The 26263-nt window shown below is 46.0% G+C and overlaps 1 protein-coding gene across 1 annotated transcript in view; it reads right to left on the minus strand.

Annotated features, from left to right (window-relative positions):
* Positions 1 to 26263, minus strand: part of PC (pyruvate carboxylase) — a 110530-nt gene that overhangs the window by 68003 nt on the left and 16264 nt on the right. The window contains 11 exon segments of the mRNA XM_032233835.1: positions 4202 to 4341; positions 4344 to 4363; positions 11097 to 11215; positions 11684 to 11835; positions 12953 to 13059; positions 13372 to 13412; positions 13414 to 13535; positions 17704 to 17734; positions 17736 to 17870; positions 20410 to 20594; positions 20844 to 20982. Of these exon segments, the coding sequence (XP_032089726.1) occupies positions 4202 to 4341; positions 4344 to 4363; positions 11097 to 11215; positions 11684 to 11835; positions 12953 to 13059; positions 13372 to 13412; positions 13414 to 13535; positions 17704 to 17734; positions 17736 to 17870; positions 20410 to 20594; positions 20844 to 20982 (1191 nt within the window).

Genomic DNA, 26263 nt, shown 5'->3' on the forward strand with positions numbered 1-26263 from the left:
ATGAAAGGCAAAGGGGCATCCTAAGCTCCTTTTCTTCACTTTCTCGGGCTCTCCTCCCTTTGAGCGTGGAAGAAGACAGAAAAGAGAAACAACTTTATTCTAAATTTATCTTTAATTGCAAACCGTTATCAGTGAGCTGGAGAGAGACTGGCAAAGGAGGGGAGGCTTGGCAGAGAGCAGGGAAGGAAGCAACCTGGAGCGGTATCTGCCATTAAGATAAGTGAGGCTCAAGTGGGGCCCCGCTCCACCAAGAAGGGAGCAGGAGGCTCTTGGGCCCCCAGACTCTTCCAGGGACAACTTCCGTTGGGGAGGGGAGAGGCAAACCCCTACATTTCCAGAGAGCTCAGGGTCCCCTTGGCCACCAGGGAGTCCGGCAAGGGCTCTCCATGCTGCCTTTCCACTCACTTCAATTCTAAGAAATGGAGGGGGGGGGGCGCTTGCTCTGCCCAAGGATAAAACTACGTAAAAACATCATCCCACGAGCTCCCCTGGATTATAAACCACTTCATTGGGCTTTGAATGCACCAAATGGCTGTTGGAGGGACAGAGATCTTTTGCAAGCAGGAAGAAAGGAAGAGAAGAGCATCATTCTAGGGGTGGCAGCATAATAACAATACAATACAAGAGCAGAGGTGAGGGGGAACCTTGGAGGTCTTCTAGTCCAACCCCCTGCCTAGGCAGGAAACCCTATACCGTTCCAGACAAATGGCTATCCAGCATCTTCTTAAAGGACTTCCAGTGTTGGGGCATTCACAACTTTCTGGAGGCAACTTCTGTTCCACTGGTTAATTGTTCTCACTGTCAGGAAATTTCTCCTCAGTTCTAAGTTGCTTCTCTCCTTGATTAGTTTCCACCCATTGCTTCTTGTTCTGCCCTCAGGTGCCCTGGAGAATAGCTTGACTCCCTCTTCTTTGGGGCAGCCCCTGAGATATTGGAAGACTGTTATCATGTCTCCCCTGGTCCTTCTTTTCATTAAACTAGACATCCCCAGTTCCTGCAACCGTTCTTCACATGTTTTAGCTTCCAATCCCCTAATCACCTTGGTTCCCCTTCTCTGCACTCTTTCGAGAGTCTCCACATCTTTTCTACATTGTGGCGGCCAAAACTGAATGCCGTATTCCAAGTGTGGCCTTTCCAAGGCATTATAAAGTGGTATTAACCCTTCATGTGATCTTGATTCTATCCTTCTGTTGATGCAGCCTAGAACTGTGTTGGCTTTTTTGGCAGCTGCTGCCCACGGCTGGCTCCTATTTAAATGGTTGTCCACTAGGACTCCAAGATCCCTTTCAGAGTTACTACTATTGAGCAAGGTGCCACCTATACTGTACCTGTGCATTTCATTTTTCTTGCCTAAATGTAGAACCTTACTTTTTTCACCATTGAATTTCATTTTGTTAGATAGTGACCAATGCTCAAGTTTGTCAAGATCCTTAAGCCTGTCTTCTGGAGTGTTGACTATTCCTGCCATCTTGGTGTCATCTGCAAATTTGATGAGTTCCCTATTTATTCCCTTATCTAAACCATTGATGAAGATGTTGAAGAGCTGAGGTGGCGCAGTGGTTAGGGTGCAGTACTGCAGGCCACTTCAGCTGACTGTTATCTGCAGTTCAGCGGTTCTAATCTCACCGGCTCAGGGTTGACTCAGCCTTCCATCCTTCTGAGGTGGGTGAAATGAGGACCCTGGTTGTTGTTTGGGGGCGATATGCTGACTCTGTAAACCGCTTAGAGAGGGCTGAAAGCCCTATGAAGCGGTATATAAGTCTAACTGCTATTGCTATTACTGCTATTGAAGAGTCCTGGGCCTAAAACAGAGCCTTGGGGTACTCAACTGCATACTTCCCTCCATGTAGATGCAGTTCCATTGAGGACGACACGTTGAGTGCGGTTGGTCAGCCAGTTACGAATCCATCTGGTGGTGATGCTGTCTAACCCACATTCTTCTACTTTATCTACTAATAGGTTATGGTCTACCTTATCAAATGCCTTACTGAAGTCCAAGTAAACTATATTGATGCATTCCTCTGGTCCACTAATTTTGTCACTTTGTCGAAGAATGCAATAAGATTAGTCTGGCGTGATCAGTTTTTGACAAACCCATGTTGGCTTTTGGCTACTACTTTGTTTGCTTTTAGGTGTTCACTAATTCGTTGCTTGATTATCTTTTCCAGGATCTTCCCTGGAATTGAGGTCAGGCTGATAGGTCTATACTTTCCTGGATCTAACCTTCACAAGATCCTGTTTGCAATCAAGCTTCTCCTCCTGAGAATGAGGGAAAGAGATGGGGAAGGCAGAGCTACTTGAGGAGGTAAACGGGAGGGAGGGAGGGAAAGAGGAGGGAGGCGGGCCAAGCCTGGTCTCCTGAAACCCAGAGAGAAAGAGCTGGCTGAAGATGAGGGGCCCCAGGGAAGTAGGAAAGGCCTTGGGCACTGATGCCCACCTGCCCTGCCCCACTGGCCCAGTGAAGCCAACAGTTCTGGTGGTGCCACCCTCCTCTCAAGCGGAAGGGCAAAGACAGGGAAGCCTTCGGATCCGGCAGAAGAGCCCCATAAAAGGTCCCTGCAGTGCGGAGTGAATCAGCTGTCCTAGAGGCTGGAAGTCAACCGTGATGGGGAGCAACTGAGACAGGTGACCTGCAAAGCGCTCGGAAACCCCACGAGTGGTTTTGCCCAGACTCTGCAAAACGCCACGCTGGGCAAAGCATCCAGGGCAGACAGAGCTGAGCTTTGGGGTAGTGAGTGGCTTGAATAAATGCCCCCCCCACCCCCCACCCCCAACAGCAAAGGAGCTGATGGTGGATGAGGGGCAGGCGGCACCAGGCAACAAAGCAAAGAGTTTCTGTTTTCCATTGCGAAGACTGCCGGGATTCATCCCCCCAGGACCCGACCCCCCCCCCCCTGCCCCCTTCCAGGAAAACTAGAAGAGAGGACGTTGGGCTGGAGGGGAAGGAGGAGAAGAAGCCCCCCTCACTCAGCCCCACCATCGACAGCAGGCCCTGCGGATCCTCTGCCATCCACTCTGCAGGGCGCTACAGAAGAGGCTGCTGCACACCCGCAGGGGGCAGAGACGAGGCGCTGGCGGCTTCTGGAAAGAGGAGCTCCCCAAGTGGCCGCCACAAGGCCTCCCCCACAAGGCCTCCCTCCCCCCCCCCCCCCGTGTGGCTTTGCTGGGCCAAGAGATCGGGAAAAGGCTAGAAATGCAGAAATGACTGGATACAATTGGGAGGAGAACCAGAGCAACTCTTGGGTGGGCCGAAACTCCCCGTTCATGAGCAGCCAAGAGCTGATTGATGCCATCCCGGACTCAGCTTAATTGCGTCCCTCTCCAGTTAGAGGGTCTCCCTAAAATGCAGAACCCCCCCCCCCCAGCAATGTTTTAAAAGATGAGATGACTGGACAAACAACTGTTGACAGAGGCTGAGAAAGGAGGGATTTGCTGTTCCCCCAAATAGTCTCCAATTCCAATTTATATGTTCCAGAAATTGGAAGGCGAGTGCACGTAAACGGCCATTTGCTTCAGAAGATTGTGCAGATTCAAATTTGCTCAGAGACTTAGGAAGATGCTCGGTGTATTTTTCTGTGTCCCATAAATCTAATGTTTTACCACTCTGTACAAATGTGAATCCCTCAGTCTTCCATCCTTCCTTTAAGCAGGAAGAAATTGATTTTATTTATAATTTCCTGATAGCCTGCAGTCAAAGGAAGAGCAGGGGGTTGGGAACATCTCAAAAAGTCACACACTCTTCCGATGGTGCAGTTTTAAAAGCTGGCAGAGGGGGCGAGTGCTGCTGCCAGGTGCTCTGGGCTGAGCCAGACTGGCAGGATCTGTCACCCAGGAAGTAGCTGGCACCTGGGCAGAAGTGGGAATTCTCTAGGGCAGGGCAGGTGAGCACAGCCAGACTGGGACGTTTGCCAACTCATCTTTGATTGGCTAATGATATTGGAAAGTTTACAGCTTCTACCATATCAAGCACATTTATATTATTCTTCCCATCCTCATTATGAGGGTAGATTTTATGCCTGACTGATTCAAGTCTGCCTTTTTACTGAATATTAAAATTGCAGCTCAAACGAAAGGCAGAAAGGCCGGTCTGAATGAGAGATGGAGACCTCTTACGATGCCTGGGGCCCTTCGGTTCACCCTGTTATCTTCCCCATGGCACAGATTTTGGGGAGAGAAACCCCGTTCTGCAGCCTCCTCCTACCTCAATCCGGCCTGTGTCTGGCTGGAACCCACGAGCAGGATCCTCGGTCGTCACGCGACACTGGATGGCACAGCCGTTGATGCGCACGTTCTCCTGCTTCAGGCCCAGCTCTGGCAGGCTCTTCCCCTCGGCGATGTGGATTGGGCATGGACAAGATCAACACTGCAAAGCATAGGAGAGCGCAGTTGAGACCAACCTGTGGCAGCAGAGAGCACTACGGCTGTGCCATACAAATGGCGGCTGGAGAACACAAGACACCATCTTAAGTGGGCACAGGGAGCTCAACAAACTTGGCTTTCGGAGGACTGTAGCCTTCTCCAGTGAGGCAAAACTACGCATCTGAAGATGACCATTGAACATAGAATAATAGGGTTAGAAGGGACCCTGGAGGTCTTCTAGTCCAATCCCCTCTCAAGCAGGAGATTATATACTATGGCTGTCCAGTCTCTTTCTGAATACCTCCAGTTATGGAGCACCCCTAATTTCTGAAGGGAAACTGATTAATTGCTCTCATTGTGAAACACAATTGTTCTAATTGTGTCAGGAAATTGCTCCCATGTGAGAGGGATCTTGGAGTCTTAGTGGACATCCAGTTAAACATGAACCAAAGTGTGCGGGGGCAGCCAGAAAAGCCAATGCAATCCCAGGTTGCATTAATAGAGGGATACAGACAAGATCAAGTGAAGTACTAATACCACTCTATAAAGCGTAAGACCACACCTAGAATACTGCATCCAGTTTTGGTGACTACACTATGAAAAAGATGTTGAAACTCTAGAAAAAGGGCAAAGAAGAGCAACCAGGATGATTAGAAGACTGGAGGCTAAAACCAGGAATGAAATTCAGCAGGTTTTTGACAGGTCCCGGAGAACCGGTAGTGGAAATTTTGAGGAGTTCGGAGAACCGGCAAATACCACCTCTGGCTGGCCCCCGAGTGGGAATGGGGATTTTGCAACATCCTGCAACGCCCAGCAAGCCACACCCACAGAACCAGTAGTAAAAAAATAAATGAATTTCACCATTGGCTAAAAGATGTGCAGGACTGTTACAGGATCAGGGCATGGCTAGTCTAATGAAGAGAAGGACCAGGGGAGACATGATAGCAGTCTTCCAATATTTGAGGAGCTGCCATAGAGAATAGAATAACGGAGTTGGAAGGGACCTTGGAGGTCTTCTAGCCCAACCCCCTGCTTAGGCACCACTACACCACTTCAGACAAATGGTTATCCAACATCTTCTTATAAACTTCCAGTGTTGGAACATTCACAACATGGAGGCAAGTTGTTCCACTTATTGTTTTAACTGTCAGGAAATTCCTCCTCAGTTCTAAATTGCTTCTCTCCTTGATTAGTTTCCACCCATTGCTTCTTGTCCTGCCTTCAGGTGCCTTGGAGGACAGCTTGACTCCCTCTTCTTTGTGGCAGCCCCTGAGATATTGGAAGGCTGTTATTATGTCACCTCATCCTGGTCCTTCTTTTCATTAAACTAGACATGCCCAGTTCCTGCAACCGTTCTTCATGTTTTAGTCTTCAGTCCCCTAATCCTCTTTGTTGCTCTTCTCTGCACTCTTTCGAGAGTCTCCACATCTTTTCCACATCGTGACGACCAAAACTGAATGCAGATATTCCAAGTGTGGCCTTACCAAGGCATTATAAAGTGGTATTAACACTTCACGTGGCCTTGATTCTTTTTTTTTTAATTATTATGAAAAAATTTATTTTGTTCCATAAACAACACATGCCCACACCAGTGGGGGGGGGGGAATCAAAACACAAAAAAGACAAAAAACAAAAGACAAGGCAGGGGGAAAAAAGAAAGAAAAAGAAAGAAAAAAACAAGAAAAAAAACCCCACAGGTATATATTATAAAAAGTGTATATCAGCTGGTTACAACATGTTTTTGTGCTTCTCTTCCATTAATTCATATTAATTCAAATATCCTAACTCAAATGTTTACCATATTGACATCATCATACCTCCACTTTTAGTGACTACAGTTGTTTAAACATCTTTCATCCTTAACTATGCCAAAGATTCAATCCATAACCACATGCTGGCATTTCATTTACTTGTTTATAAAATCCTCCATTAACATCAAATCCTCATATCCTGTTTTAGCTAAACATCCATAATATTTAATACCAAAAATTCCCTCCTCCATGTATATAGTTTATTATCATTCTCCTTTCTTTATGTAATTATATCGTATATCATAACATTTTCCCCATATTAGTTAACGTTTAACTGTATATAGTTTTATTTTATTTTTTAATAGTGATAATTATTGTGATTAATAACCTTTGTATATGGTCCAAAATATTTCTAACCTTCCCTTCTCATATCCAATTATTATTTATCATATCAACTCCACATTATATACATTACTATCATTATCAATTATTATTCAACTATGGCTATTACAAATAAAATTAATTAGGTTTAGCTAATTTTGAATTGTATTCTTCCATCTATCAGCCTGTGTCTCTCCAATAACAAAACCTCCTTAATCCTATTGCCATTCGTGGATCAAGTTCTACAAACATCTTTATGAGCAAGTCCAAACAAAAAGATCCCTGCACCTTTTTGCTTAAGGTGCCTCTCATATAATGTCGTTGTCCTACACTTATTCCACTTTTCAGCTTGTCTTTAATTCTCAGTGGTGGTATCAAAAGTTTTGCAAATGATATTTCATAAGTATAAATTCTTTAATGCTTCTCATTCCTCCTGCGCTCAGTCTTTCGAAGTAAGTCTTCTGCGTAGCTGCCCCCCCTTCAACGTTCCACCTTTTTCTCCCTCAGAGGTAAACCAGATGCCCAGAATGTCAGCAAATTGAGAATGTTCATCTCTGACATCCTTCGTTTGTATTTCAGGAACATTCAAACATTCAACATTCTCACTTTTTTTCTTCATATTTTGATGTTAAAAACAGTAAATAATCCAGCTTTTTTTCAAATCTATCGTACGTGTCAGATAGCTTTTTTAGAGCAGAAAAAATCATTTGAAATGAATCATTTGAAATTTGAACAGACGCCATCTTTATACGCAGTTAGTATTTCCCCTTTAGAGGCTTTAAGGTATTTGCAAGTAAAAACAAGCTGGGAGCTGTACAATCTTATCTGATCTTAGACCAACCCAGCCAAGCAATAAAAGTGTCAAGTTGTAGGGAGCCAAATTATAGTAAATTGGTTTACAGCCCACTTGCAGAGGGTCAGAGGAGATGTTGAAGTAATCTTTCCTTTGTCCATGTAAGTAGCATTTAAAACATTTAAAAAATAGAGTAACCACCGTCCATAAACCCATAAAAAGATCCAATTCGCCGCTAGATTCTTCTCTTCTTTGGTTTCAATTAGCTTAAATTTTTATGCGGACCATGTCTCTCTGAGTAATAAAATCACCTTACCAGCTGGAAACACTCACGCCATTCTTAGGGGCAACCTGCAGTTTCGGTTAGCTTACAGCTAATCCAGAAGTCACTGGCAAAGGAGGTTAAATTCCAACCCCCCAGGGACTTTGTGAATGTCTCTGGGGTCACTGGATCTCCTCCAATCTTTCACTGTCTCTCCGGGACAGCTTGGGTTCAAAGATGAACCATCAATTCCTTCGGAATAGAGGAATTTCAGGAATAGCCTGAAAATCCGTCTTCTCACTGTTAAGCCCTGCCTTCTCCCCACGTGACCTTGATTCTCTCCCTCTGTTGATGCAGCCTAGAACTGTGTTGGCTTTTTTGGCAGCTGCTGCCCACGGCTGGCTCCTATTTAAATGGTTGTCCACTAGGACTCCAAGATCCCTCTCATAGTTACTACTATTGAGCAAGGTACCACCTATACTGTACCTGTGCATTTTATTTTTTTGAATTTGAATTTCACTTTATCAGGTAGCGCCCAATGTTCAAGTCTGTCAAGATCCATCTGTATCTTAAGCTTATGAGTTCCTCATCTATCCCCTCATTGAAGTCATTGATGAAGATGTTGAAGAGTCCTGGGCCTAAAACAGAGCCTGCGGGTACTTGACTGCATACTTCCCTCCATGAAGATGCAGTTCCATGAGGACTACACGTTGAGTGTGGTTGGTGATGCTGTCTAACCCACATTTTTCTACTTTATCTAGTAGTAGATTATGGTCTACTTTATCAAATGCCTTGCTGAAGTCAAGTAAATTATATCAACAGTGGATTCTGGTCCCCTAATTTTGTCACTTTGTCAAAGAATGCAATAAGATTAGACTGGCATGATCTGTTTTTGACAAACCCATGCTGGCTTTTGGTTATTACTTAGTTTGCTTCTAGGTATTCGCTGATTCGTGGCTTGATTAACTTTCCTAGAATCTACCCTGGTATTGAGGTTAGGCTGATAGGTCTATAGTTTCCTGGATCTATTTTTCTTTTCTTTTTTGAAGCTGGGAACCACATTAGCTCTTTTCCAGTCCTCTGGCAGTTCCCTGGTGCTCCAGGCTCTCTGAAAGATATAGTTCCGTGGTTCTGAGATCTTGTCTGCCAGTTCCTTCAGAACCCTGGGGTGTAATCCGTCTGGTCCTGGTGATTTGAACTCGTCTAGGATAGACAGGTGTTCATTACCATTTTATTCCCTATTTTAACTTATGTTCCTAATCTGTTTTTTGTGGTGCTGTTTTTGATAGGTTGGACTGTTTTATCCCTTTGTGTAAAGACAGATGCAAAAAACGAGTTAAATAGTTCTGCTTTCTCCCTGTTGTTTGTCATCCCAGCAAATAATTATTATTATAAACAAGCTATCCGCACAAATGCCATTAAGGCCAAAATCGAAAAATCCTCTGATGATGCCAAATGCAGACTTTGCAAAGAAGCTGATGAAACTGTTGATCACATACTCAGCTGCTGTAAAAAAATCACGCAGACGGATTATAAATTGCGGCACAATTCAGTAGCACAAATGATCCATTGGAATTTGTGCAAAAATTATAATATTAAAACAGCAAAAAACTGGTGGGAACATCAGCCTGAAAAAGTCACCGAAAATCAGATGGTCAAGATCTTGTGGGATTTTCGTATACAAACGGACAAAATACTGGCGCATAATACACCAGACATCACACTGGTTGAGAAAATAAGGTCACAATCATAGACATCGCAATACCAGGTGATAGCAGGGTCGCCGAGAAGGAACATGAAAAAAATCGCAAGATACCAGGACTTAAAAATCGAAATTCAACGACTATGGCACAAACCAGCAGTGATAATTCCAGTGGTAATTGGCACATTGGGTGCTATTCCAAAAGCACTGGAATTACATTTAAAACAGTTAAAAATTGACAAAATCACCATCAGTCAAGTGCAAAAGCCACACTGCTTGGATCTGCACGCATATTACGAAAATACGTTACGACGTCCTAGGCCCCTGGGTGGGGCCCAACTAGTAACCAATGCCAAATCCGGCGAAACACTGGCCGCTGTGATACAATTCTGTTGTTGTGATAATGATAATAATAATGTGAAAAAAGAACTAAGTTAGATACAATTAAAGTTCTGATTAGTAGAGGGGAAATGTTATGGTACAGGATATAGTCAAATAAAGGAGGGATAAGAATAATAATGCGTATATAGATATGGGTATAACATAAGGAAACTGGATGTAAACTTTAAATGGTGATTTGGAAAGGAGGATTAGAAACTTTGTTATTAAATACTATGGGGGTTTAGCTAATTGGAAAGATACAGACTGATAGATGAAAGTGTTTAATCTAAAACTAGTTGGACTTAGTGAAATTTAGTGACAATAGATATGGTTAAATAAACAATTGAAAATGATAATAATGTATACCATATGTATTGGGATAACAAGTAGTAATTGGATATGAAGATTGAATGGTACCTATGAAAGGAAGATGAAAAATGGTTTGGTTTCATATAAAGATTAATAAAAAAGAATTAAATTATGATAATGGATATAGTCAAACAAAGGAGAGATAATGATAACAATGTATATATATAGGTATGGGGTACAACATGGGGAAATTGGATGTAAATTGTAAACAGTGATTGGAAAGGAAGATTAGAAACCTTTGTTGCTAAATGTTATTGATGTTTAGCTAGAACGGGCCGTAAGGATATTGGGTTATTGGGATACTAGAAATAGCAGACGAGGTGCCAGTATGTGGTTACGTCTTGAGTTTTGGTATGTTTTATGATGAAGGACGTTTAAAGAATTACAGCCAAACGAGAATGGGGGGTAGGATGATGGTAATATGCACAAGTATGTTTGATTTAAAATGCTAGAATTAATATGAATCATGGGTGGCTGTGAAAGAAACGCAGGGATTTTATTTGTAACCAAGTGATCTCTACAGTGTGTAAAGAAAGAGGATTTTATGTGTTGTGTCTCCTTTGAAAACAATAAAAAACCTTTTAAGGAAAAAAAAAGAAGAAGCTGCGCTTCCTTCCAATGCCATCTGTGGTGATTTGGTGCAGCTGTTTAGCCTCACTGAACTCAAAGCTGTTTGGCATCCCCGTGGCCTTTTTCTTTTAGAAGCCATCATGCCACCCAGGCCTGGAGCTCCAGTCAACCCGCGTTCCCTTTCGTTTCCTCCCTCCCTGCCTTCTTATAACGCCACTCAGTGGCCACTCAGGAGGCCCCATCCTGGCCTTTTCCCAGCAGGCCTTCTTGCTCTCAGGTAGGGAGAGGCCATCACAACTGCAGGGCGCGTCTTCAAATGCTTCTCCATCTTCATCTTCCCTCCTTAGAATACCAGCAAGAGAGAAATGTTTTCTTCCGCTCTCTTTCCGCCTTCTACGGCTGGGCACGATTGCTCCGAGTCCCCCAAATGAAGGGCAGCCAGGCCGCTCCAGATCACCCGAAAGCACCTCAGAATCTTAAACACTGGGGGGGGGGGGGATGGGGGGGGAGAAAGAGAGAGCCACTTACTCTGTGATCTCTTCTGTCACCGTGTGCTCAACCTGAAGCCGGGAATTGACCTCAATGAAGTAATGCTTGCCATGTTTGTCCAACAAGAACTCCACCGTGCCAGCATTTTCGTATCCAACCTGCAAAAAGGAGGCAGTAAGTGGGCCTCAGTAGCACATACAGAAATTTCATATATGAATACGGGCAACGCTCCATGTTCCAGGCTAAAGGGAACGTTACTCACTAGAGGAAGAGGTTCTGACAGAAATCTGTGGTGCAGGCTGAGATGAATTCCACAAAGTGGAATTTTTCTCTTTTTCTAGCCGGCCTCCAGCAGTTCAGAACAATGTTGGCAGATGGGGAGGAAAGGAGGGGGAAAAGCAGGGCTACCCCTTGCTGAGAACAATTTGCCCACCAAGGAGTCAGATCTGAGCAGGCCGTGAAGATTCTTCCTTTTGCCAAACTGACCCAGGAAAGCGGATCTCCTGTTCTCTGCCCAAAAAGGCCAGGAACAAGGACTGGGGAATCCCACCCCTTTGCTCAGGGGCACCGCTCCTCGCTGACCCCCCCCCCCTCCCCAAGTGGCTGGGCAGCTTGCCGTCCCTCACCTGTTTGGCGAGGCGGACGGCGTCAGCAGTGAGTTTAGAGCGCAGCTGGGAGTCGAGGTGGGCGGCAGGGGCAATTTCCACCACTTTCTGGTGCCGTCGCTGGATGGAGCAATCCCTCTCATACAGGTGCAACACATTCCCATGCTTGTCACCTGCCGAGGAGGAGAAACCGGGCCAAAGATGAAGCTGGGCCAAGGCGGAGGCTCCCTCCCTGCCTGCTGGAGTGCAGAGAGCAGGCCTTGGCAGAGAGCATTCCTCGGCAGGATGGGCCCGCCTGACTTCCACACGGGCACTGCTTATATCGAAGAAGGAATTCCCTGCCAATCCCCACCATCCTGTTCTTTTATTAAAAGCTGCAACTTAAAACTCATAGATTATCTGGCCAGTATATTTCTGTAGTCAGAAGGCTTGGTATAAATAAGTTATTTACTTTTCTAGTCAATAAACATATAAACATGCTATGTTCTTTTTTGCTTTCAGCAAAATTAATCTTCTTCTCATATACTGTATTTTTTGGACTATCAAACGTACAGGAGTTTAAGACGCACCAAGATTTTGACGACATAATTTTTTTTAAAAAGTTTTTGCACTCTGCAGGCCTCCCAAACCCTCTGAACGCACTTGTTTTTTGTGGAAAACAGGGCATGCAAAGGCTTTGGGAGGCTTGTAGCAGTGCTCCCAGGGGCTGGGGGGGGGGGGGGAACAACCGAAAAAAGGCCCATTTTTCATGAAAACAGGCCCTTTTTGCAAAAAACAGGGCATGCATAGGCTTTGGGCGGCTTGTAAGTGCTCCTGGGGGCTGGGGGGGGGGCAAAAAGAACTTGAAAAAAGGCCTGTTTTTAATTAAAACAGGCCCATTTTTTGCCAAAAAAAAAACAAAACCCAGGGCATGCAAAGGCTTTCGGAGACTTGTAGAGTGTTTCCTGGGGGCTGGGTGGGCAAGAACACAAAAAAAGGGGGCCTGTTTTCTCACTCATTTTTCTCCTCCCCAGCCCCAGGAGCACTTTATAAGCTTCCCAAACCCTCCTGCACTTCCATTTTGCAAAGGGGGTGGGTTTGGGGAGGCCTAAAAATGCTGTATTTGGTGTATAAGACGCACTCAGATTTTCACCCACTTTTTTTTGGGGGGGGGGGGGAAAGGTGTGTCGTATACTCTGTAAAATACAATAATCTTCAATAAATATTTATTTCTCCATCCACCTTTCTCAGATTAAGAAATCATATTTCACTGCCACCCTCCAGAGAAGAAAAGAATATTTCGTTCCATACCCAAAATCTGGACTTCGATGTGCCTTGGCTTCTCCACGAACTTCTCCACAAAGAGAGCACCATTGCCAAAAGCAGAGAGGGCCTCAGAGAACGCCCGGGTTAGTTCTCTTCAGCTCCTGCCCAGAGAAAAGGAATTGCCCTGGCTTGACACCCATCCTCAACAAAGACCCTCCTGTTCCCAGCTGGGGATGCCTCCAAATATTCTGGCCATCCGGGGACAAGAAAGGAGCCTCCTCAAAGACTGCATTATTTGGGGGAATCCAATGTCCCGGTGGGGCAACGGTTTTGTCACCAACAAGTCCCATCAAACGAGAACCACCTTCAATTAGTTTGTGGGGGCTTCTGACACAATATGGACAGACTCCCCTGACAGGGCCTGCCTGGCCCCAGCTACTTCCCGGGTTCAAGGCCCTGCATGCTGAGCCACACGCCCTACCTCGTAACTGCGCACGACTCTCATTGCCTCGTCCTCCTCCGCCATAGGCAGCCTTGAAGATGATGGGGAAGCCGTACGCCTGCGAGAACTCCTGTGCCTCATTCAGAGAGGAGATGGGGGCATCTGTCCCGGGGACCACAGGCACTCCTGAGGAGCAAAGAGGAGTCCCACTGAGCCCAACAGCGCCTGGACTGTGTCTGACTGGGAGCCCTGACTGGGAGTGTCTGCTGGGGGGCGGGGGGGGAGGATTAAGAAACCCCTGTCCCCAGGGCCGCTTCCAGGTCTACTGCTGTGTCCCGTCCACCCATCTCCTGGAACCGTCCCTCAAAAGGAGCAGAAGAAGTAAGGAAATATGAAGCTGATCTTGAGGAAGGTGTAAGAAAAACTCAAAATCACCTACAAGATTAGCATCCTTACTAAGGAAAATAGGCAGAACCCTGAAAGCCTCATTTCCAAATTTCTCTCTTTCCTCTCTTATGTTAAGCCAAACCAAGGTGAGATTATGGCGAGTTTCTTTCTCAAAACTGCCGTGATCCAAGGCCCCCTTAACAGCTCTCTCATGCCTTTTACAAGGTTAGGCTCTACAACGATTGGCTGAAGTACTGAAAGATCCCAACTCTCACCAGGAGTCCAAAAATGCAATCTATCAAAAGCTTCCGAGATCTCAGAATGAAGAGGATCCTGTCTCCCCCGCAGTCCAGGTCTTGCCATGGTCTACCAAAATGGGGACTGATACGGTTCCTGTTCTTTGAATTGGCCCTGGGTCCAGAACAACTCGGCTCCAACAAAATGATGGAAATTTCCTACCGGAAATTAGCAAACTTGGAGCAAAAGGGACAACAAGGAGCGATTTCAAGGCGGCTGCTTCCCCTGAGTCATCTTTACTGTAGGCTGATCCTACCCAGATCCTTTAGCCTTTCCTCATCTTAGATGTCTAATGTTCATTTTCTTAGCACATAATTAACTAATTTGGGATTGAGGGAAAAGTCCTATAAATCTTATTAATAAATCATTGTTTAAAGACGGCTATAAAGTTATAATATTGTGTGGGCCTGGAGAGGAGAGGTGAGATAAACAGTAAATAACTTTTACTTAACTACAATAATAACAATGAAATGTTTAATGGACAATATTTAATGATACATAAGAACTGCCAAAAGATCATACATTTTCTGCCTTGGTTGCGTCCGCCGAGGTCCACGCCCAGCCGCCCTGTTTAGGATAACCCGCTCCCTCCTTAACAGGAGGGATGCGGGAGCCCCCTTGCAGGTAGGGCTGAGACTATGCTCAATTCTTGGCGGACAAAGTAGCTCGGGTTCGGTCGGACTTGGACTCCACCGCAGTAGATCCAGCGAGGACACAGGGAGGACACTTGGCAAATCATCTCTGGGTTGAGTTCAGGATGTTGCCTCTGGGGATGTGGACAAGGCCATTCGAGCTGTAAGTGCCTCCACCTGTATTCTGGACCCGTGTCCCTCCTGGCTGGTTGCCAACAGCAGGAGGTGACACATGGCTGGATCCAGGCGGTCGGTGACCCGCCTCCCTTCGGGAGGGGCACTTCCCCGCTGTACTTAAAACGGCGGTGGTGAGAACCCCTCCTGAAGAAACCATCCTTGGATCCAGCCATTTTAACAACTTTCGTCCTGTCTCCAACCTCCCCTTTATCGGGAAGGTTGTTGAGAAGGTGGTGGCCTTCCAGCTTCAACGGGCCTTGGAGGAAGCTAGTATATCTTGACCCCTTCCAGTCTGGCTTCAGACCTGGTTACAGCACAGAAACCGCTTTGGTCGCATTGACCGATGATCTCTGGAGGGCCAGAGATGGAGGCTATGCGTCCATCCTGGTTCTCCTTGACCTCTCAGCGGCTTTTCGATACCATCGGACCATGGTATCCTTCTGCGACTACTGCGGGAGGTGGGAGTGGGAGGCACTGTTTTACAGTGGTTCTCCTCCTACCTCTCGGACAGGTCGCAGAGTCGGTGTTGGTCGGGGGGCAGAGATCGTCCCTGAGGCCCCTAACATGTGGGGTGCCGCAGGGTTCGGTCTTATACCCCCTACTATTTAACATATACATGAAAACCGCTGGGCGAGATCATTCGGAGGCACGGGATAAAATACCACCAATATGCGGACGATACGCAACTGTATCTGTCCGCCCCGTGCCAACTCAATGAAGCGGTGGACGTGATGAACCAGGGTCTAGAGGCCGTTAAGAACTGGATGAGCGCTAACAAACTGGTACTCAACCCGGACAAGACTGAGTGGCTGTTGTGCTTCCCTCCCAATAATTTGGCTAATGTACCAACACTTAGGCTGGGGGGTCAAATTTTATACCCCTCAGATAGGGTCCGCAACTTAGGAGTCCTCCTGGACCCACAGCTGACTTTTGACCACCAGCTGTCAGCTGTGACCAGGGGGGGCATTTGCCCAGGTTCGCCTGGTCCGCCAGTTGCGGCCCTACCTAGACCGGGAGGCTCTCACAACAGTCACTCGAGCCCTTGTGATCTCTAGGCTGGAATACTGCAATGGGCTCTACATGGGGTTGCCCTTGAAGTGCATCCGGCGACTACAGTTAGTCCAGAATGCAGCCGCGCGAGTGATAGTGGGCGCACCGCGGTTCGCCCACGTTACACCCATCCTCCGCAAGCTGCACTGGCTACCTGTTGGTCTCCGGGTGCGCTTCAGGGTACTGATGACCACCTTTAAAGCACTCCATGGTAGTGGATCTGGGTACTTGAGAGACCGCCTTCTGCCGATTACCTCCCTTCGACCGATTAGATCGCACAGATTGGGCCTCCTCCAATCCCATCCGCCAGTCAATGCCGACTGGCGACTACACGGAGGAGAGCCTTTTTCTGTTGCTGCTCCGACCCTCTGGAACGAGCTCCCCGTGGAGATCCGTACCCTCACCACTATCCAGACCTTCCGCGCAGCCCTCAAGATCTGGCTCTTCCAGCAGGCCTGGGGATAGGTTCCCAATTCACCCGCCCGAGTGTTTGATTGCTGAACGAAAGTTGTGTTTTATTATTTTTCTTTGTTCACATTTTGTTTTGTTTTTTGATACTGCACCCCCCTCCCTTGTGATTGTAAGCCGCCCTGAGTCCCCTCAGGGAAAAGGGCGGCCTATAAATTTTAATAAATGAAATGAAATGAAATGAAAATATATACAGGTGTGTTACGGGGAGGGGGAGATGCTTAGATATCTTACTTAACCGAATTAATTTTAGAATATGTTATAAAGGTGCAATGTTATTGGAGATCTATTGAAATTGCAAATGAATGCCAGTCGGTGATTGTGTCTTTCAATATCAATGATTCTAGATAAAAACATGTTTAAATGAGAATTATGGTACAGGGATAATAAAATACATAACTTTTCTTTCTTGACTTAAAATGTACAACCTGATTTGAATGAAGCATATGTAAGGATTGTGGAAGAAATGCACGGAATATATTGTAACCAATCAATACGCTTTCAACAAGATGTAACGAAAGATGTTTCTTTTGTCATTTTGTTTAAATAAAGCAATAATTTTTTTTCATATATATATATATATATATATATGTATGTATGTACGTGCGCGCGCGCGCACCCACCCACCCACACACACACACAAGCAAAGTGCAACAGATGCCTCAAAAGAGTGGCTGGAATATCCTTGCTAGAGGCATTGATTAGAGGCTGAGTGGGTTCCTCCCCCAGGCTGGGGTTTGACTAGATGCTCTCTTGGTCCCTTTCAATCATTGATTTCTGGGATGTTAAGACTGCATGTTTCATGTAACATAGAGAATTGGCTAGCATTGTTTTTAATTCTGAGTGTACGTTCAGCCACTGGGAAACTGGAATGAAGTGAACAGGGTGCAGAAGGGAGGGGGGTATATATGGATGGGGCCAGATTTGGATGGAGCCAGATGGGGCCAGAATGGACGTTAGGGGACTGAGGCATCAATATCTGCCTGCTTGCTGGAACTCTCTGGACTATAAAGCTGGTCCCTCAGATTGCCAAGAAAGAAGCTTAAGGTTGCATGTAAGAAGGCAGGAAAATAATTCTATTTTGTTTCTGCAGCTCTTCAGTCCAAAGGGAAAGAGGCTTCTCTCTCTCGAGCAGGCAAAGTAGAATTCTTGCTTATTTTGGAAAGGGCTACTGGACCTCTGGACAGGAGAAGCCATTTCCGAGGGCTGAAATGGACACAAGTGACCGTTTGACTGTCTTAGCCAAGGGACTGCAATAAGCCATCTCTCTGGCCTCTGGGGAGCTGACTAAGCAGAGTTCGGTCACCGTTAGAACGGCTTGCTTGGTGAGGCAACCTTCTTACCAGCAGAGATAGCAATGGCGCGGGCCTCCACCCTTGTCCCCCATCTTGCGCACCACTTCAGGAGAGGGCCCAATGAAGCGCACCCCAGCTTCCAGGCAGGCCTTGGCAAAATCAGCTCGCTCGGAGAGGAAGCCGTAGCCGGGATGGATCGCGTCCACTGCATTATCCTGGAAAGAAGCAGGAAGCGCTGGAAATCTTTGCTCTCTCTCAAGCAAAGCAGCCCCGAGGTTTCTAAACTGGACAGGCTGTCTAGAAAGCCCGGGTGCTTTTCGTCTCTCTTGCAAATGTGTCTAGAAGATCAAACATGTATACAAAAACATCACCTGCAGGTACTGCTTTAAACACCTGCGGAATTAAACGTAACTTCATGCTGAAAATCTTTTTGCAAAACCACATATTTAAATTTGTCAACATTTTAAATCCAAGATCATCTGTGTCAACTGTATCTGCCTGCATAACAGGCTCGCTCTTTCCCTTTGCAGCAGCCCCCCCCCCCCCAATCCCATCCCATCCCAGAACGGCCCCTGATGCTCCAGGGAGGGTTTAGAGGAAGGACGTTGCTCTCTCCCAAGTGCAGACCAGACACGCCGCCAAAAGGCCATCAGTGGAGTGGGAAAGCAAAGTCTGCTCAGGCTTTCTTCTAGCGCAGGGCTCACCAACCTTCCGGACTTCAGGGACCACCCGATTCATAATTTTAAATTCCACGAAACACTAATATGAACCCAGCACACAGCTTGCTGAAGCGCTTGGACTCCCAGTGACGGGATGGGGGTCCTTCAGGCACTTAGCTTGGCCGCCTGTTTCTGCAATCTTAAACACTCAAAGAGGCATTTGGACACCAGGATTTCTCATCTCCTCCTCTCTCTCTCCTCTCTCTCTCTCATCTCTCGTCCTGAGGCAAAGTGGGGGCCATGTACTGTAGTTGTCGTAGCTGAAAGAGAACACGCTGTGGGCCTGGAGCTGGCAGGGGGGGGGGAGTGCAGTTGTAGTGCTGCTCATACTCATTGTCGCTGCTACTATGGCGGGACCAAGAGGGGGAGGGCGGGGGTCTCCCTGCTGCCTCCACCATTATCCCCTCCGCTGCTGCCGCTATGGCCTCCCAATACTCGTCCCAAGAAAGGGGCCCGGTGAGGGGCTTTGAGGCGCTCACCTTCCTTGGCCGGGCTGCCGCAGGAGTGAGTGCCCAGCCAACCACAGGTTATTTTAAAATGTGAATGGAAATGACAAAGCCAGGAAGAAGGCTCTGTGTCCAATGTTTCTAAAAAACGCTTTTGTAAAGGGGGGGCCTGGCCAGCCGGTCTCAGGGCCAGCAGCGCCATCACCCACCACCATCACTGCATGGTCGGAGGAGTCACAGCTGCCACAGCTGCCACGGCCTCCTTGCTCTCCTCTCACGCACATATTTCTTGTGGAAGTTGTGCTCAGAACGCTCCGCGCCTGGGGAATTGCGGGCCCAAAAGCGAAGCTGTGCTGCACCTCCTCCTCCTCCTCCTCCTCCTCCTCCTCCAAATCTCTCATCTCACAGGTCAGCCAGACTAGAAATGTCTCTCCCAGTATTTAACTTGTAACTCAGAACGAGAGAAAATAATCGGGAAACCACCTTGTCATTTTTAAGGGTAAGCAAGAAGCTTTGCATCCAGCGCATACGATTCCCACTGTGACCCACTGGGAACTGCACCAGCGGTGTTAGGTGCAGGGAAAGCGCGGTCAGTGGACATTCACATTTGGACACATGGGGTCAATTTGATTCTGGGTCAATTGTAGCTCAGCCTTTAATCCCAAATAGGCCTCCTGCTTGCCTGACTCTTATCTTTCTTTTCCCACTTGAGTAAAATTCCTTCATGGTATCTCGTACAAATCTTTCACATTCACATAACCTCCTTTTTACAAGGTATAATGGCTACAATAATACTCTGCCACCAATGTCAGTAGAGGCGGAAACATTGGTCCTCTCATAACAGCAAGAGAAGCATTGGCACCTTGGCCACCAATGCATAGATTAGACCAAGAAGCTTCCAAGCAGCTTGAGGATGTGCTGGGAAGGAAATTGGACTACATGATCTCCAAGATCCCTTCCAACTCTTATATTTTAGATGAACAAGACTTCAAGATGTCAGTGGTGTTTGGATTTTTGTCCTTTGCTGATTGAGAAAGGCCCTGTAGGCGTTGGAGGCGTTGGAGGCTGATAAGCAATATTTGGAACTGCGCTCAGAAGCTTTGGGGCGTCAACCTCGGGGGAGCAGAGGCCATGATGAGACCCACCCAGAAATGATCACTCTGCCAAACTCTGGACCAAGAATACCTTTCATGTAGCCTTCAAGGGCAGCCCCGTATCACTGCAATGGTCTTAAATGCCGGGTGATCGAGGAGTGAGAGATCCATCCAGTCCAACATCTGGCGGAACTGACCATACTCTGCAAAGGCTTCCCGTGGAGTTCCAGATGCACAACAGCCCCAAATAAGGAAGTGCAACCTGGGACCCAATCTCAGAGGTCAAAGAGGATCCAGGAAGCCTCTCGAGGATTGGTCAGGCATCACTCTGCCAGTCTGAGGTCAAGACATGCAAATGACTTTCATACCCATCTATGATCTCAGCACACTGACTCCCAAAGTGAAGGGTGGCTTCCCCGGCTGCTCCGCCCTTGTGGGCCATGGGAATCGCCTGCTTGTCTTTGGCCACCCGGGTCACAGGTGGAGCCTTCTCACCTTGGCGACTTTGATGATGTCTGGAATGTGCAGGTAGGCCTGAACCGGGGGGAGGCCGCGGCCGATCAGATACGCCTCGTCTGCCTTCTGCCGATGCATCTGCCCCGTGTCCTGCTCGGAATAGACCGCCACCGTCCGGATGCCGAGCTCCGTGCAGGCTCGGAAGACCCGGATGGCGATCTCCCCTGGAATTCACGAGCGTTAAGAAGAGCGCAAGGTCAGGATGGGAGGAAAGCGTTTGGGGCCGGGGTCAAAGAAGCCCAGGTCGGCCACTCAGATTGCTTAACAGTTTCTGTCTGCCATTGGTTCCAGGCCGATGAAGCGGCTCCTCCTAAAAATGCTTGTGAAAAAACAGACCGGCCAGGGACTTTGGGGGGGGGGAGGGGGGGGGCAGAAGCAGCTCCCAGCAATCCCAGTTCCCAAGCCCTGCTCACCTCGGTTGGCTACCATCACCTTCTGGATCGGCTTGTATTCTACCCGTGGGGTGCTCAGGAAGGCAGCGGGGTGACGGAAGAGGTGCCGGAGGGCCAAGAAGGGCATCCTGCCCTTGGCACAAGGCAACTGCAGCAGCATCTGTGGGCAAAGAGAGGGAGGTCAGCCGGTGCTGCTGCTGGGCCTTCAGTTGCAGCTCTAGCTGCAGTTCCGAGTTGCAGCTGCGGGAGAGGCCGGGGTGGGGGGGTGGGGGGGGGCAGGAATTAAGACGCGTGGGAGCACCAGGTGGGGAGCTTAAAGTGAGAGTCTTCTCCTCTTTTCAGGGAGTAAATCGTGAAAGGCCTGTCCAGAGTTAGGGCGTCCCCATCACAGGTGGAAGAGCAGCAAGGCCTCTCCAGTTCCCAGGCAGAAAATGTCAGGCAGAGGAAGCAGGGGCTGCAAAGGATCCCTTGGTTGACTCTCTTCGGCCTCTTTTCCAGGACTGTAATAACCAACTTGGGCTTCAGGTGAAGAAGAGGGGGATTCCTTGGTCTGTTGAAAGGTACTTTGTGGGGGGGGGGATCCCACGCCAGGTTTTTGCCAGCATCATCAGAGGTTGGGCACCCTGGTCTCCATAGTTCCCCCCCCCCCTCAGTTCCTTTCAACAGACCAATGAACATACAGCCCTTTGCTTGAAGCCCGAGGCTGGCCTCCAAAACTGTAATGCTTGTGCTACGGTTTTCATACCTCCTCCCTTAAAATGGCAGAAATCATATCGCCCCATTCTGGAGACAGGGGAGTTAGGCACACCTAGGTGTTGGGTATGAAGGGGTGAAAAGTGCTCTTGGGTGTGTCATTAAAAGTTGCAATGCTACAAGAATCTAGGAAGTTGCACCGGGGGGGGGGGGGCTAGAGAAGCTCTTTTTTTTTTTTTAGGACACCCTTGTGCTTCAACAAATAAACAAACTCCTTAGCTACCAACCTGCATTAGCACATTATTCTTTATTTGACAGTATGTATGTAAGTGTATTTAAATACAGATCTTGGTTGGCTCACTAATTCTATACCAGAGGAAGCAAATCAATTTCAGTTTATGGTCTGTTCAGATTTTCAACATTTTGTTGAGAAGTCTCTCAAATTCCTGCTCTGGGCCACATGACTGACCCAGCCAAGAACTTGCCAAAGTCCCTGCACCTTCCCTTCCCTCCTCCCCCCCCCCCATGTGCGGGGAGGGGGCTCCAAAACCAGGGAGGGGTTGATTGGTGCTGCTTTGCAAGCCTCTGCCTCTTTCCCAATTAGGAAGATTAAAGCATGCAGGAAAGGAAGTATGCAGATTAGCACTATTTGCATAATTTATTTCATGACACAGAATCTGCCTTTCCTTGGCACAGAGCTTGAATTACAGAGCTTGAATTGACGCAAGGCTAAGAATATCTTAAGTGCAAAATAAATAAAATGTTTTCTAGAACTTGCGGATGGGGCATAAAAATACTGTCAGCTTCAAAAACAGGAGGGGGGGGGGGCAGATGCCTGAAATTCTGCAGTGCTCCAATTCATTTAACTTGAGTGTTGAATTGTATACATTTTTCTCTACACTCAGCTACAAACTATCCCATAGGAACTCACAGAAAATGCTACAATGATAAGAACAGCCACCGCCACCGCCACCACCACCACCAAGAGTGGCTTTTGGGAAATAGTCCGAGCAGCTAAAAAAATAGGGGTGCTCAACGCTTGCAGACAGTTGGGAGGAAGAGGCTTAAGGAAGGGACGTAAAGGGTTGGTAAAGGGTCGGCTAACAGCCTGAAAGCAAGAACAAAGAGGGATGGGCAGAAGTCGGCCACGGTTGCGAAGGACACAGATAGTTTTCTGGATCTAGAAAGCAAAGGACCAAGAGCTCTGGACCACTTGCTCAGTGGATGTGGCCAAATACTGGCCACATCGGGAGGGGAAAAGGCAGCTGCTCCACTGCTATTTCACTTCATCCTTCTTCTCCCAAAAGACCGAGAAGAAAGGCAGGAGGAGGAGGAGGAGGAGGAGGAGTGAGACGGAGCAAAGGAGAACTCTTGATGGGCTGGTTGAGACTGTTGAGCATTGCCTGAGAAGGTGGAGAAACACTGGGGGACAGGAGGAAGAAAAGAAATGCTGTTGATCTTCTAACAACTCAAAAGACAAATAAAAATTTAAATGATCTAGTTAGGACAGAGAAATAGGCTGAACATAATAGAGTGAAATTTCAACTAGGCGACAGAAGTGAAGGGAACCAAGATAGTCACAGCTGATTGTACGTTAAATGAGAGTGGGGGTGTGGCTGCAAAGCAAAACATGCATGTTGTTGGGAATGTTATATATGTTTATGGGTGGGTAAGAGGTTATTTACGTTTTGGGGTAATATGTATACTGTGTAGTTTTAGTTTTGTAAGATTTATGTTAGAGCACAAATGGAGACCAAAGGGAACATGTAATAAAGCTACATGGAATGTACATGGCTTGGGGGGGAGGGGATATAAATGAACAAGAATTGAAAATCAATTAACAACGATAAGATAGGTATTGTATTCTTACAAGAAACACGTCAAAAGAAAGAAGGGGTGGATGAGCTTAAGTTATAATGGGCTGATGTATATGAAAAGGCATTTGGTACATCAAAAGCAAGAGGGGTAGCAATCATTGTAGCTAAGAGATCTGAATTTGTGCTAAAGACTATAAAAAGGGATGTTTTGGAAAGATTTCTTATAATGCAAAGATTGATTTATGGACAAGAGGTTACCTTAGCAAACTTGCATGCACCTAATATAAATCATAGGGTATATAAAGAAATAGAAGAAGTCAAAAAACGTTATGTGATAATGGCAGGCAATTATAATATGGTTATATGGATACTGGAATTGACAAATCCAATCCATCAAAAGCAGAAACAAAGTATAATAATACAGATTTAAGAAAATTTCTTAATAGAAATAGATTGAAAGATGTCTGGAGAGAACCATAAGGTAATAAAAGAGTTATACATATTTTTCTGGTAGACATAAAATTTTTACAAGAATAGACTATATATTTGTAACACTGGAAATATTATCTAAAATAATGAGAGAAGATAAAAAAATAATTAAAATATCTCATCATGCAATGGTAGCTATCGATATGGAAATAGATTGTGATTATAAGCAGGCAAGTAGATTGAGAATGGATTTGAGAATTTTTAAAAATAAAGAGCTTTTAGAAAAAATGGAAGGGAATTGAAAGAAATATGTACTATAAATGAAGAGGGAGGTAGTAATACAGGTGTAATATGGGATGCAATCAGAGATGGGTTCCTACCGGTTCACACGGCATACTCGCCACACACACCCCAAACATGTCCCCTGGTCGCCACAACATCTTTTTTTAAAACATTTTTAATGTTCTGCGCATGCATTAAAGAGCTGAGGTGGCGCAGTGGTTAAATGCAGCACTGCAGGCTACTGCTAGATCAGCAGTTCAGCGGTTCAAATCTCACCGGCTCAGGGTTGACTCAGCCTTCCATCCTTCCGAGGTGGGTAAAATGAGGACCCGGATTGTTGTTGGGAGCAATATGCTGACTCTCTGTAAACCGCTTAGAGAGGGCTGAAAGCCCTATGAAGCGGTATATAAGTCTACTGCTATGCACAGACCTATTTACAAGCCACTATGCACACGCATGAGCAAAGCACGCACATGTGCGCAAATCGCGTGTCCCAGCAGTAATGCCAGCAGAAACCCACCCCTGGATGCAATGAAAGCAGTAGTGAGAGGTTTAGGGATAAAATACTCTTATAATATAAAAAATAAAAAGAGAAATATATAGTGTTTGGAGGAGGAAATTGGGGAACTAGAGAGTAAATATATAGAAAGTAGAGAAAATAAGATTATGTTAGAACTACCAGCTAAAAGAAAAGAGTTGCAAAATATTGAGATAGAACAGGTTCAAAGAAATCTAATATACTTAAATAGGCAATTTTATGAAAACAGTCATAATTCTAGAACGTTGGCTAGAGCCACACAAGCTAAAAAGGCAAAAAGCCTGATTGGAGTAATAAAGAATGACAAGGGGGAAAGATGTAATATGATGAGAGAAAAATTGTTGATATTTCATAAGTTCTTTGAAAAGCTATGTAAGGGAATAACATAAATGTGAACGAAAGTCAGGCAAATATAAAGAAGAATTTAAATTGTAAAATTCAAGAAAATGATAAGAAATAATGGAATCACCAATAGAAGAAAGGAAATAGTGGAAGTTATTAATAAAGTGAAAATATACCAGGGTTAAATGGATTAGGTGTAGATCATTATAAAAATTTCGAAGGGCTATATTGGTGCCGAAGATGAAGATAATGTTTAATAAAACAATGGAAGGGGGAAACGCTCCATGCTCCTGGAAGCAATCCTTGATAACACTGACAGCGAAACCAGGTGAAGATCATACAAACCCAGGATCACAAAGACCAATATCACTTATTAATCAGGACGCTAAGATTTTTACAGCAATATTGGCAAATAGATTAAATATATTTATAGAGAATTATATTAAAAACAACCAGTGTGGATTTATAAGAGGCCGACAAATGTCAGATATAGTAAGAAGGGTATTAAACATAGATTATTATATAAAGAATCAAAAATTAAAGGCAGGTGTATTAGCATTAGATGTATTTAAGGCCTTTAAATACATCTTAAGGCCCTTGAGATGGGCTAGCCCGGAAAGGGTCCAAGATATACGTTCTTGCCAATTTTGGTGGCCTAAGATGAAAACCGAAGTGGGAGACTACATGAAAAGTTGCACCACTCGCACAGCGATGAAAATACAGCCAGGGAAGCCCACTGGACTATTGCAACAGGTGGCAAAGCCCCAGCCGACCTTGGGAAGAGATATTGCAACTGATTTCATCATAGAGCTCCCAGACAGCGGTGGGAATACAGTAATTTGGACAATCATCAACTTATTCTCCAAGCAAGCCCACTTTATCACTTGCTCGGGGTTACCGCCAGCGAAGAAGCTAGCGAAGATGTTTGTCAAACACATTTTTCTAAAAATAGTTTTTATTGAACGTTTTAATCTTTAAAAACAGAAAGAAAAACACAACAAGAAAAAACAAAACACAAAACATACATAACAATATAAAGTAATTATACAGCCTTCTGTATCGGCTTTCATGTTGAGCCTTTATAGGTCCCCAATCTGCATTGCCTTCTTCCCATTGCTTTTACCTTGTCCTATAATATAACAACAGTAGGACTAACACTTATCATGTTAATTATTTATATCACCAGTGGCTGTTGTGTTTCCCTCCCGCCAATTTGGCAAGTATTCCATCGCTCAGGCTGGGGGGTCAAACATTACACCCCTCAGACAGGGTCCGCAACTTGGGAGTCCTCCTGGACCCACAGCTGACTTTCGAACACCATTTGTCAGCTGTGACCAGGG

Source organism: Thamnophis elegans, chromosome 17, assembly GCF_009769535.1.
Source record: "Thamnophis elegans isolate rThaEle1 chromosome 17, rThaEle1.pri, whole genome shotgun sequence".
Lineage (NCBI taxonomy): Eukaryota > Metazoa > Chordata > Lepidosauria > Squamata > Colubridae > Thamnophis > Thamnophis elegans.